The 14,247-nt window shown below is 43.3% G+C and overlaps 1 protein-coding gene across 1 annotated transcript in view; it reads left to right on the top strand.

Annotated features, from left to right (window-relative positions):
• Positions 1–12,559: 12,559 nt before the first annotated feature.
• PECAM1 (platelet and endothelial cell adhesion molecule 1) overlaps positions 12,560–14,247 on the top strand; it is a 121,345-nt gene continuing 119,657 nt past the window's right edge. Inside the window, exons 1-2 of the mRNA XM_068263830.1 lie at positions 12,560–12,840; positions 12,924–12,953. Coding sequence (XP_068119931.1) covers positions 12,807–12,840; positions 12,924–12,953 — 64 coding nt within the window. The 5' untranslated portion in view covers positions 12,560–12,806. The remainder of the gene's footprint in view (positions 12,841–12,923; positions 12,954–14,247) is intronic.

The raw sequence follows: 14,247 nt of genomic DNA on the forward strand, positions 1-14,247 counted from the left end.
CCCCTCACCCATGTTAGGAAGCTATATGGGTCCCCAGTGTTATGTAGCCCCCCCCCACCCAGGTTACGTAGCTAGTTTGGCACCCGGTGTTATGTAGCCCCCCCATCATCCAGGTTAGGTAGCTAGATGGGCCCCCAGTGTTATGTAGCTCTTCTCCAAGGTTAGGTAGCTAGATGGGCCCCCAGTGTTATGTAGCTCTTCTCCAAGGTTAGGTAGCTAGATGGGCCCCCAGTGTTATGTAGCTCTTCTCCAAGGTTAGGTAGCTAGATGGGCCCCCAGTGTTATGTAGCCCCAGATGTTCCTGGGGTCCTCATGGCGATTGATTGTTTCACACTACGGGGAAGTCATGCTTCTCATTTCACTCTGGCAGGTTTTGCTGGTACCTTATACAGCAGTATAATGTATAGGAGCTATCAGATGAGGTGTAAGATCCATCATGTGCAAAGACCACTAGAATACCCGTACATAAGCATCAGAGCTAAATGAATCAAACTATGAACAAAGGCAAATATTGAAAAATGAAGATTTATACACTTTATTGGCAATAGGCAATAAAACCAATTGAAAACAATGAGAAGATAGGGGACTGGTCCAGAATAAGGTACAATGTGTCATTTGGTTAAGTAAATTATTTGGGGGTCAATGGTGATGCATTTATAAATATACAATGATAAACACAAACCAATAAGGTCAGGGGCATAACTAGAAGTCACTGGGCCACCCTGCAAGAATTTGAGCGCCCCCCCCCCTCCCACCAGATGCCCGCTCAGGGCCATTTTAGGGGAGCAGGAGGGGTCGTAACATGAAGGGAGAGCATTGCACATCGGTGGGGAGGGACAGTCCCCCCTCCTCACCTCAGGCTCTCCCCTCAGCGCTTCTCTCCAGCATCTATCACTGGCAGCGGCGGCAGGCAGGACACATACCTCCATCCATCACCGGAGGTTCCAATCTCTAAGTGCTTCACACTACTTCCTGTTTAAACATTTAATGCCCAGCACTGGGTGTCCAATGCCCTAGGTACTCCACTGAATGTATAAATAATAACAGTAAATTATAAAAAGTGACCTGTGCTAATAGATACCTACAATTGTAAATTACAAATTAGTAAAGTAGATTTCCTTGTGCCCCATTTTCATGAACTCCAATATATATATACAGTGTATGTATGTGTGTGTATATATATATATACATACATACATCCATCCATCCATCCATCCATCCATCCATCCATACATACATACATACATACATACATGCTGTGGGATGCGAAAGTTTGGGCAACCTTGTTAATTGTCATGATTTTCCTGTATAAATCGTTGGTTGTTACAATAAAAAAATGTCAGTTAAACATGTCATATAGGAGACACACACAGTGATATTTGAGACGTGCAATAAAGTTTATTGGATTTACAAAAAGTGTGCAATAATTGTTTTAACAAAATCATGCAGGTGCATAAATTTGGGCACCACAAAAAATAAATGAATTCAACATTTAGTAGATCCTCCTTTTGCACAAATTACAGCCTTTAAACGCTTCCTGTGGGTTCCAATGAGAGTCTGGATTCTAGTTGAAGGTATTTTGGACCATTCCTCTTTACAAAACATCTCTAGTTCATTCAGGTTTGATGGCTTCCGAGCATGGACAGTTCTCTAACTCACACCACAGATTTTCAATTATATTCAGGTCTGGGGACTGAGATGGCTATTCCAGAATGTTGTACTTGTTCCTCTGCATGAATGCCATAGTGGATTTTGAGCAGTGTTTAGGGTTGTTGTCTAGTTGAAAGATCCAGCCCCGGCGCAGCTTCAGTTTTTTCACTGATTCCTGGACATTGGTCTCCAGAATCTGCTAATACTGAGTGGAATCCATGTGTCCCTCAACTTTTACAAGATTCCCAGTCCCTGCACTGGCCACACAGCCCCACAGCATGATGGAACCACCACCATATTTTACTGTAGGTAGCAGTGTTTTTCTTGGAATGCTGTGTTCTTTTTCCTCCATGCCCAAATAACTCATGTTAAGCCCAAATAACTCAATTTTAGTTTCATCAGTCCACAGCACCTTATTCCAAAATGAAGCTGGCTTGTCCAAATGTGCTTTAGCATACTTCAAGCAGCTCTGTTTGTGCTGTGGGTGGAGAAAAGGCTTCCTCTGCATCACTCTCACATACAGCATCTCCTTGTGTAAAGTGTGCCGAATGGTTGAACTATGCACAGTGACTCCACCTGCAGCAAGATGATGTAGGGCTTTGGTGCTGGTCTGTGAGTTGACGCTGACTGTTCTCACAATTTGTCGCTTCTGTTTATCCGAGATCTTTCTTGGTCTGCCACTTCCAGCCTTAACTTGACTGAGCCTGAGCCATTTCCTCAATATGTTCCTAACTGTGGAAACAGACAGCTGAAATCTCTGAGACAGCTTTCTGTATCCTTCCCCTAAACCATGATGGTGAACAATCTTTGTTTTCAGGTCAACTGAGAGTTATTTTGAGACCCACATGCTGCTACTCTTCAGAGAAAATTAAAAGAGCAGGGAAACTTACAAATGACCCCCTTAACATCCACCCTCCTAATCTCTGCCGGCCATACTTACGTGTCCGAGATTCCCGCGAGAAGCATGACTTCCTATCATCGCTTCTCCCGTCACCATGGTGATGATCGGACATGACGTCATGACATCATCATGGGGAGCTCCGGCCCTTCCCATTGCGCAGCCTGGCGGTGATTCGCCAGGCTGCGCTAGGTATTTCGGGGGGGGGGGACAGCCCCTTTAGCGGCGCATTGCGGCGGATCGGCGGGTAGCGGCGGCGATCGGACAGAACATGTAGCTAGCAAAGTGCTAGCTACATGTTCTGGAAAAAAAGTAAGTAAAAAGACCCTCCAGGGGCTGAGCAATCCTCCTTGGCGTACATGGATGAGCTGAGCTCGTCATTACCGCCAAGGAGGTTAAATACTCTTTCTCATAATTGGATTCACCTGTGTATGTAGTCAGGAGTCACTGAGCTTACCAAGCCAATTTGAGTTCCAATAATTAGTTCTAAACTTCATTTCACTTTTCAAATATCACTGTGTGTATCTCCTATATGATATATTTAACTGGCATTTTTGATCATAACAACCAACGATTTAGACATGAAAATCATGACGATTAACAAGTGTAATGAATAGTGACATGGCAGCTGCGGGGAACGGGGTTACCACCGCAGCTGCTTCTGGTTCTCTGCCTGCCAGTCTCCCCGCACCTCGGGTGTCTAGCACGCCGAGGACGGGGGTCTCTGCTGCTCACAAGGTTACATAAGCGCGTGCACGCGCTCACCATCAGGATCTTTATGCCAGGAGGAGGCGCGTCAGCTGGTCGGCTGACGTCAGAGGGCACGCTCGCCGCTTCTGATTGGTTGAGTGCGGTGGGCGTGCCTCAGGGGTCTCCTCCGCTTCATAAGCACGGCGGATTCAGTGGCAACTCGTCTGCTGTTGCGATCACTTCGTGTTAGCGCTCAGACCTTAGTTAGATCCGGTGTGCTTTGATCCTGGAGGAAACCGGGGGTTTCACACAGTGATAGGATTGTTGATTATACTGTTGATTATCTGTTTATGATTCTGGCTCGTTCTGACTATTCTTCCTCTGTCTTCTGATTCTGTACCTTTGCCCATCTGATCCCGTTGCCAACCCTGCCTGAATATCGTTCTGCCTCTGCCTTCTGTATTTGTACCTGATCTGCCTGTCTGTTGTCACATCGATTAGTCTGACCTCTCTACTCTCACCAGGGAGCCCTTGTCTCTGGTGAGGGGTCTCAGTACTGTTAGTACCCATCAGCTCCTCTGGTGAGGTGTTACCAAACCTCTCAGTACTGTTTGCACCAATCACTACACACAGTGCAATAAAGTGTGACTAAAGTCACGTTACTTCCTTTGTGTTGCTATACTTGCTGTTAGCCTTCACATCAGCTGTCTTGTATACCAGTATTACAGGTGATTCTGCAGATCACCATATAATCAGGTATATATCTGCATTATAGGTGATACTGCAGATCACCTAATAATCAGAACTCTGTTCTTGCTGACACAAATCGTTACAACAAGGTTGCCTAAACTTTCGCATCCCACTGTGTATATGTATGTATGTATGTATATGTATATATATATATATATATATATATATATATATATTCTTCCATATTTGCACCAAGCTTATTCCATACATTTTTTAAACAACTTTCCATTCTTTTCCTCTAAGCTTTCTTTATGGTCTTACCTTAACTTTTAAGAACGTTATTCCCTCCTTTTCTTGTTTTATTCTTCTATAATTTCCTGTTTTTTAAAATGCCTTTTTTCATGCTTTTTTTTTTTTTTTTTTTTTTTTTTTTTTTTGCTGACCTCCATTTTTATTGCCTTCTCCATCCTTTTTCCAAACGTTTTCATTGTTTGCCTACTTTACCACAATGGCTTTTCCATGGTTTTTCTGTATGCTTTTTCTTTTTTCTTTTTATTTTTTTAACTCTTCATTATCTCAGTCTTTTTTGTAAACTTTTTTTCCACCTGTTTTCTGTACCTTTTTTATTTCACTCTTGCTTCGCTGTGAATGGCGCACAGAGAAATGATTTATAGGACATACAGGGTATTTAATATTAAAGATTTGGCACTAGTCATCTGCTAAGCTTGCACAAACCTGGATTCAGCATAGACGGTCTGTTCCACAGAAAGGAAGAGCCTTTGTTCTATGACCACTCCAAATGGCATCACAGCAATGCAATGATTTGGAGTAACCTGGTAGTGTAATGCGAGGGAACTGTCCTGATTTTAGGCTCAGTAATCAGTCCTTACTTTCATCTTTGTATCATATTTCTACTAGGAGCTCCTTGCTGAATAGGTTACTGTCTGCAGCCAGGATTCTAAGGGCTGGTTCAGACGGACGTCTGCGTGGCGTCGCGTCTGGGGGCGTTGCGGCGGCTGTGCGGTCAGGCTTTCAGTAGCCTTCGGTCGTGTTCCGATGCGGTCGCGGTTTTTTCTTCCCCTAGGGGAACATTAGCCGTCGCGGTTAGCCGCTCCCTGGAAGCTACATGTCGCTTCCAGTGGCAGCTCGAACGCGAACAAAAATCGGGACCCGAACACCGTGTTCGGGTAAAAGCGCGCAAAAGCTCGGTGTAAACGCTCCCATTCACTTGAATGGGAGCGTTTACCGCGACGTTCCGAATGCTTGCGGTAAATGCTCCGCGAGCGTCCGTCTGAACCAGCCCTAACTCTGATTTCCTGTGTCAAAGGTGGTGTCTTTAACCAGTAGACTATATATTTTATTTATTCAAGTGCTTCCTATCCCAACCTATATTGTACACAGCAAATCCCCAGCAGATGGCGACAAACACCCAGCAATGATCCTCATAAATGTCAGCTACTTTATGGTCATTGCTGTGGTAGAGTCTCTCCAGCGGTGTAGGAACAGGGCCGGTTCTCTCATGAAGCGAGGTGAAACATTTGCATCAGACGCAGAGATTACATTGGCAGCATGTTTGTACTGTGTTTACACTAATGCAGGGCATACACGGCGTTTCTCTACCTTATCAATCGAGCCGCTGATGGCTCGATTGATAATATCCAACAGGTCCGATGACCTGCCGGTTAGATTCCCCGCTCGATCCCCACCGGCGGGGACGAGCGTGAATCAATCCGCGCGGATGAGTGGGGATGCGCCAGCATCGAGCCAGCAAGCCCCCAACAGCCATCCTGTCCCACGCCAGTCCTCCACGAGCCTCAGTTCTCCCGCTGCCAGCTACTTGCGGTTTCGCCACTGGGCCACTGCACCTGTGTGGCTCTGGCCACGCATCTCCTTTCTTCCAGTCTGCAGTAGCACAATTTTAGACGGGAACGCGTAGAAAGGATACGCTTGGCATGGCTGTGCTGGCCTCAACTTACAAGTCAAGGAACAGAGCGGTGGCGGGAGAACGGAGGCTCGTGGAGGATCGGCCCGGGACAGTTTGGTTTTAATCTGTTTACAGTTAAGCTTTGCATAAGGAAAGAGGGAGACAATATGGGAGGGGAATGAGCCACCTTACCATCATCAGGCGCCTGTAGGCACGTGCCTACAGTGTCTTATGGTAAATCAATCCATGGATACAGCAGATCTGCCTGTACCAGTCCAGATACCTGGATCTGCGCCTCCGTGCTACCAGCTAGTGTGTGTTAAAGGACAACTTAAGAGAGAAGGGATATGGAGGAGGTTGCCATGTTTATTTCCTTTACAGCCATACCAGTAACCTGGCAGCCCTGCTGATCCTTTGGGAAGGGGGGGGGGGGGGGGGGGTTTACAGGGTAAGGTGCAATAGGGTAATGCTCTGTGCAATGTGTAAAGAGGTGTAGTACTATAACGTAAAAGAGTGCATGTAATTGAGGGGGGGGTGCATTATGGTAATTTGGGGGTGGGGCAAAGGAATGTGTGCAAGAGTAACCAGGATAGGAGGGGTTACATTGTGTTGTGGCACATGCAGTGAAAAACTATGTACAGATGCTACGTTTTCTACAACTGAGACAATCACTTGTGAGCTCCACAGTCCTTGGTTTGTAAGTCCCTTTAAGAGTTTTGTGCCCTGAGGTATTGCCCAGTTTGACCTTGATGCACCTTGATGCTTGGCGTTCCACTGTGCCAGATTACTAAACCATGAATGCACAAGTTTTTGTGCCTCCCTCCTGCTCAGTCAGTGCTCATTGTCCCTGTTGGAATGTGTATTAAGCAGCAACAGTCTATTTTGTGTATATCTATGCATTACCAGCTATAACCACAGAATGGCAGTGTGTTTTAGAATCAGAATCAGAATCATTTATTTCGCCAAGCATGACAGGATCATGCCTGGAATTGGGTTTGGCACATACAGGGCTCAGCATCTACAAAAACATGAAAAGTAGTGACAAGAACATGACAAGTAGTGACAAAAAAAGAGACATTACATGATAAAAGCAGTGCAATATACAAAGATGTACATGTTAAAGAATTAGCAAGATACTACAGATATTGGTGGCAAGCTATGAGGGCCGAGCCCGTGAGGGCAGCCAGTGCATAAGTTCCAAGCACAGAGTGGCAGAACATAAGTTGCCTATGACAGTGCCAATGACAGTGCACAGAATGGCAGAATACCGATGACAGGACCCAGTCTGAGAACCTAAGAAGGATGGAGTGGAGGTGGAACATGAGTGGAGTTCAAGAGATTGACTGCAGAGGGGAAAATAGAGTTCCTGTGCCTCGTGGTCCTGGTGAGGATGACCCGGAATCTACGCCCTGATCACAGGCGACTGAAGTAGCAAAGGCCAGGATGAGAGGGGTCCATGGCGGTCTTCAGTGCCCTAGTGCGTAGTCTCGAGTTGTAGAGAAGGTCAAGTGGAGGGAGGGGTCTCCCGATGATTCTCTCTGCTGATCTAATGAACCTCTGGAGTTTGTCTGTCGCTGACGGAGGAACCAGCGTACCAGACCAGGATGGAAGAGCAGAGGATAGATTCAGTGGTGGCAGAGTAGAATCTTGTGAGGACCTGATGGGGCATGCCAAACTTTTTCAACTGACGGAGGAAGAAGAGCCTTTTCTGGGCCTTTGCCACGGTGGAGCTGGTGTTAGCCTTCCATCTCAGGTCATTTGAGATGGTGGTACCCAGAAGGTGGACACCGGGAACTATCGCCACTTCAGTGCCGTCAATGTGGATTGGTGGAGGTGAGGGTGCATGCTTCCTTTAGTAACAACGGTTTTAATACATCCTGTGTTTGTAAAGGAAGCCGTGAATAAAAAATTTTTGTACTCTGGGGCCCAAATGTAATGAACTTTCTCCTGAGTTTTCTCCTAGGAGATCATTTTCAATGTTTTATTTAGAATAACTTTTCAGGACTTTGCAATTTAAAAAAGTTACAAAAAGTAGGTGGAAAAGTACTATCAAAACTATTTTAAGTATTTTCTTGCTTGCTGGTGATTTAACCATTTAATGACATTGTAGCGTAATAAAATGTCCTGTTTGAGCCTGTTAACGGCAATAGCACATTTTAATACATCACTCGTACCAGCCGCTCCGCACGTGTGCGTTTCCCCCCCCCCCCCCCCGAACGCCGTTTACTGTCGGGACCCCGAGTTCAGTGATTGCGGAAGAGGTCCTCTACCCAATCGCAATGCCTGGAATGAATGGACGTGACCGCGAACAGCGGCCACGTCCATTCATAAAACAGGAAACAGTCACAGTGTAGTAAAATGTAAAAAAAAAAGTGATCACTTCCTGTAAAGCGGGAAAGTGTTCACTAGTGCCATCTAGTGGCCAAAAAGTAAAATTACACATACAGGTGAATACAAACACATACACTTATTAAAATATCAATAAAATGAATAACTTACTCTACCAAAGACCCCCCCCCCCCCCCCCCCCCCAAAAAAAAACACTTGTAAAAAAAAAAATCTGTTAAAAAAATTACATAAATAGTTGCCTTAGGAGCTCAGCTTTTTTTATTTATATTTTATAAGGTAAATTTACTTTTACTTCACTACATAGGGGCTTGTAATTATGGACCGGACAGAAAACAGAAAAAAAAACCGGAAAAATAACACCTATATTTCCAAATATATTGTGGTCATACATTGTAATAGGGACATAATTTAAACGGTTTAATAATCGGGACAACTGGGCAAATACAATGTATTGGTTTTATCCACATGAGAATGTTTTATTTTAAAACTATAATGGCTGAAAACTGAAAAATAATAAGTTTTTTTCCATTTATTTCTTATTTTTCCCATTAAAATGCATTTAGAATAAAAAAAAATTCTTAGCAAAATGTACTACCCACAGAAAGCCTAATTGGTGCCGAAAAAAACAAGGTATAGATCATTTTGTTGTGATAAGTAGTAATAAAGTTATTGGCGAATAAAAGGGAGAAGCACTGACAGGTGAAAATTGCTCTAGTCCATTAAGGTAAAAACCCTTGGGGGTGAACTGGTTAAAAGGCAATTGTTTTAGCAAAGTTTGAAAATATCACTTAGGAGAAAGCTGAAGAGAAAAAGTTAAGTACATATGGGCCACAGTGTGTACTAGCCAAGAACCATTAGCCATGAGGTCTGCTGATTAATATCTATTTCACTTGCATTCTACATTGCTGCGCATTAAGAAGCTGGTTTATAATTGCCTTTTTTTTGTCCGTGTAACTATCGAAATGTAACTATCCCATCCATGCACTCAGCCAGGTGCTGTGCGTGCCCCCGATGACCCCCAGAGCAGGAAGGATTGGTGGAAGGGAACATATGTTCCTTGAGGAAGTCAATGCTTTTTCAGTGAGAATGATTGCTGGTACATCGAGTAGCAGCGAATGCGATCAGTTTAAAAAAAAATTGCAAAGTTTCTCTGTAAGCAGCTCTGCTACTTTACAGCTACCTTCTGAGCTGGCAGCAGCTGCTGGAGAGAGACTTTGCAAGTGAAACACAAATTCAGATTTTTTTTTTAATTCATTTAAATAAAACTTTTACTCCATATCATTCCCATTATGACACTCCCTTAGGCCTCTTGCACACTACATGCGATTCAGATTTTTTTTTTCGTATGATACGATTTTAAAATTCCGATTGAAAAAAACGTAGCCGCCTGCAGTACTTTTTTAAATCAGAATCAATAATCGGATCATATGAATAAATCGGAATTGCATGTAGTATGCAAGAGGCCTCAGTTAGTTAACCTCACTTTCTGCCTTTCTTTTGTTTATTCAGATAGATAGATAGATAGATAGATAGATAGATAGATAGAGACACATGTCACTAGGAGCATAATTTAAAAGTTGGGAAACCAGGATTAAAATTGAGAAATAAAGTATTTTTTCTCTTTTGTTTTCTTTCTTTTAAAACGCATAGAGAATATAATATTTAGAAGCCTAATTATTAAAAAATCCTAAATTTGTGGTAAAAAAATTGAAGCTATAGATCATTTAGGTGAGATAAGTAGTGATAGCTTTGGCGAATGAATGGGAGTGACCCTGAAATATGAAAACTGCTCATGGACATGTAAAAACACCCGCGCGTGCTAAAGTGATTAGGAATGATCACTGCACAGGCACGCTGCTCAGGGAAGAGAGGGAAAGTGGGAGGTACCCTGCTGCTGGTGCTGCGATAGAAAGACAATAGCAATCAGGCATGAGCAATCAAAATGCTCCCAGTTTGTGAAGGAAATGAAAAAAATGTTCGGAGAAGACCTTTCCTTACTCTAGATCAGTGTTTCTCAACATGTTATTAGTATGTACCCCTTTTAAAACTCTGTACTCACCAAGTACCCCCTAGCATAGTAAATATTATCACAAGTACCCCTTGACAAATATATATTTAATCTTAGTACATGATAATTGGTTCTAAACAATTTCCAAGCATTTACTATTGCTTTTAATTAGCTAAAATACTAATTTTGTGTTGTTTAAATAAGATTTATCATTTTCTAAAACTTGGTTAAGTATATCAAGCCCGAGTACGCCCTGGGGTACGCGTACCACACATTGAGAACCTAGGCTCTAGATGCCTCATCAAGGTAACCACAAATGAAGTATTAGGTGATGAAAATCTGATGTCTTTACATAGTTTTAGTTTGTATTTAGTTTCAGTAATCCTCTGTTTCGTAGCAACTACCGTAAAAGTGTATGATGCTTTGGCCTCTTTCTATTAATCCTAAGATTCATTTTTCTGGGGCATTAAAGGACCTCTGTTGCGAAAAATGGTAACTGTCACAACTCCTGCTAGCAGGATATTTGCTGATCACATTTAGTAGCATGTACAAAAGGTCAGGACACAGATATGCAATGAATTAGTATTTTTAATGAACAGTGCGATATGCATATGTACAATAATAAACAATCGCAGCACAAAATCATAAGGCAGAATCAACATCAACACAGTCCAGGGTCAATACACACTAGAATCAGAAACCCCTACAATAACACACGCACACACACACACACACACACCTACACACCTACACACCTACACACCTACACACACACACCTACACACACACACCTACACACACACCTACACACACACCTACACACACACACACACACACACACCTAAGCTAGCCTATGTATGTACAAAACAGGATTAAACTAATAAACTCTAGCTAATCTGGGACACAGACAAGCAACAGAGCAGGGCAAGATAGGATGCAAGCCAAAAGGCTCACACAGGCAGACAGACAGACTGGAAGCACGGAGCAAGGCAAGATAGACTGTAAGCCAGAGACTTACACAAGCAGTCAGACAAGCAGGAAACACAGAGCAGAGCAAGGAAGTGGACCAGCAAGCAGAAGTCACACTGACACGAGGATCTGCGTAGTGTGAAGGGAGTGGCCAGCTTAAATAGGAATTAGCAGCCTGGCTGGACACCTGTGGAACAGAGACATGTATAACCCATGATACTCCATCTAGTGGTAAACATGTAAACTGCAGGCAACCATGAAAAGCAAACAGAGCCACCTGCTGGTGACTTGTGATGACACCAGCAGGTGAAGCAGGAAGCAACAGCGTTTCTGACAGTAATATTTAAAATACATGTGTGTTCATACTATAAAATGTAAACTTGTTTCAAAGTAAAATGCACTATAAATTACTTTTCTGCTATGTCACTTTCACTTATGGAAGGTAATACAATCTGACAAGTTTTGCAGGGAATTCTTGGGGTTTTCTGTATTTTTATTGAACTGCAGTTGCTCATTCGAACAGCCAAAATAGTGTGCAAACGAGTATGAAAGCTGGTTGACCTTTTTGTATAAATTCTATCCAAGAAATAATATTGTAAAGAATACAGGAAATGCTGAGAATACCCCATGGTAAGATGGACTAGTTCAAAACCTATTAGATTATTGTCAGATTTTTTACTGCTTATTGTAAGCGACAGCAAAATAGGAAAAAAGTATACATAGCTCAGCCCTCACTTTAACCTCTTCAGAACACAATGGGTACATGGCTCCATCAAGCAATCCGTGTAAACACATGCCAAAGAGGCACTTCTTAAGCCTAGTATGCATGATGCAATTTGCCATCAGAACAACAGATCAATCTGATAGGAAATTGCATCATGTGTAGACTTCCAAACTGCAATAATGCTTTGATTTCCCATTGATAACTGCCCAAAATTGATCACTTTTTTGATCGGGATCTGATCGTACCGGTTGGAAGATATTGGATCTATCCATTAAAAAATTGCATTGTGTGGACTGGGCTTTAGTCACATGTATGGATGTTTAAAACATATGCCTAATTATGTTGTTGGGGGGATATGCTGTCTAAATATACTTTTGGGTGGTTTAGTTTGTAGGTAGGCTACATGCTGTCTAATTGTGGTTGTGGGTCCATGCTGCCTAATTATGTTTGGGAAGAAACTCTACCTAATTTTTTTGGTGAGGTATCACTCTGTCTAATTATATTTAGTATATTTTTCTCCAGCTTCCAAGGGGTTACTGTCCATCCCTCCTGTCTTTGTCAGAGTTAATCAGACTACACCTCCCTGGCTGCACCAGTATGCTCATTATGGCATTGTTTAAGAGCACATCTTAAGAACTAAAGCAGGAAAAGTTTGTGCAGGAAGAGTGTCGTTTCCCAAACTTCCTGCCTGACCATCCTGCGAGCCGAGATATTCACGGATTGGATTGTTGCTGCCAGAGCTGCGCCGAGAGTCCAGCAATGAGCTAATCTTCAGAGAGTGCTGGGCACACAATACACCAGGGTCAGCTACCAGCATCGGGAACCACCTGCCACTTCTGGTCTGCAGCTATCGGATTCGGGAAGGGTTTTTCTTTCATGGTTTGGTGTCTGTTCCAATGTTGACATGCATCTATCGATCGTTCTAATCCTACTGGGATGTAAGTATCGCCCAACAGACTCAGCACAGGAGGTACTGGGTGTCTTTTCTTGGCAAGTAATCCCTCTCGCTTTGCTTTTCCAGCTTGGATGAACAGCGGACAAGTTGTGGCGGGTGAGTAACTTTCTCCTTCTCTGTCATTTAATGCATGTCAGTGTTTACATAATATCACATAACTCTGCATATATATTTTTGAAGTTGGGAACAGATCTCAGATGATGTGACTAGTTATAAATAATCAAATTGGACAATCTGCAGTTGAAGTACAGCCAACCCCTTACTTCCTGGGCTTACTTTGCTGGGAAAATGGGCAGTCATGATTCTCTATGCCGATATCTAATGCCTTGGGAGTCAAAAAGGTAGCAGTTAAAGTTCCTCGGTCACCCCCAATACCAGTGAAAAGGTACTCTTGGCCAGCACCAGTCATTACTTAGGGCCAGCTAGACAATAATCCAGTCATGTTATAGGGCCAAATCGGACAATTTCCTAGAGCCCCAAACTCTTCAGGAGTTCACAATAGTTTTTTGGGCAGCTCCATATTAAAGTGCATCATTTCTGCCCAGAGTACACATACTATACAAAAGTCATTTGCATCATCCAACAAACAACATATTTCATGGGCGAGAATTGTTGCGAAAAATGTAACCAAACGACGAGTGACCGATATTGGGCATTTTGCCCAAATAAACCAAATCAGACGACTGTTGGCCAGTGGATGTTGCAGTCAGCTAGGTGTGTACGATGTCGTTCAGCATGTGCGCATTTTGTGTGAAATGTCATTTCCGCTTGCGCATGCAGTACTTAAATTACATGGTAGTTTGGAATATCGTTGTCTCGGGGTAAAGTAATTTGTGCGATGTTGCTCGTTCCTTTTTGGTGACGTTAAACTCCCATGTGTACAGACCTTTACAGTTGTTTGTTAATGTATGTTTTCATGATTCTAAAAGTAGCCATACATGCCTCGACTTGGCGGCCGATCGACCATCCAATTCAATAAATATTATCGATTTTGGATGAAAATCGGTGCTGCTAATAGCATGCCCAAACGACAATGCAACCAATTTCAGGCTGAAATTGGCCCCAAGTATCGATTGGACATGCTGCAAGATGTTGGGCCATCATGGTCAATTGGGTGTGCGGTGGTAACGGCGAGCTGTTCCCCCTTGTGTATAAATGTGCCCCCCATGTGTGCATTTATACATTACCTGTCCTATGTTGCCCACCATGCTGTGCCAATATGTCTTCCGCTTCTTCCTTTACCATTTGCGCTTCACATGCTGCCGGCGTGTGGTGCACGTGTGACACCACAGTGCCTTGTGCTAAATGCCGGCGGCATGTGAAGCACAAATGGAGGAGTGGAAGATAGATGGGCACTGCACGGCGGGCAACATAGGACAGGTAATGTATA

The sequence above is a fragment of the Hyperolius riggenbachi genome, chromosome 12 (assembly GCF_040937935.1).
Source record: "Hyperolius riggenbachi isolate aHypRig1 chromosome 12, aHypRig1.pri, whole genome shotgun sequence".
NCBI classification, from domain to species: domain Eukaryota; kingdom Metazoa; phylum Chordata; class Amphibia; order Anura; family Hyperoliidae; genus Hyperolius; species Hyperolius riggenbachi.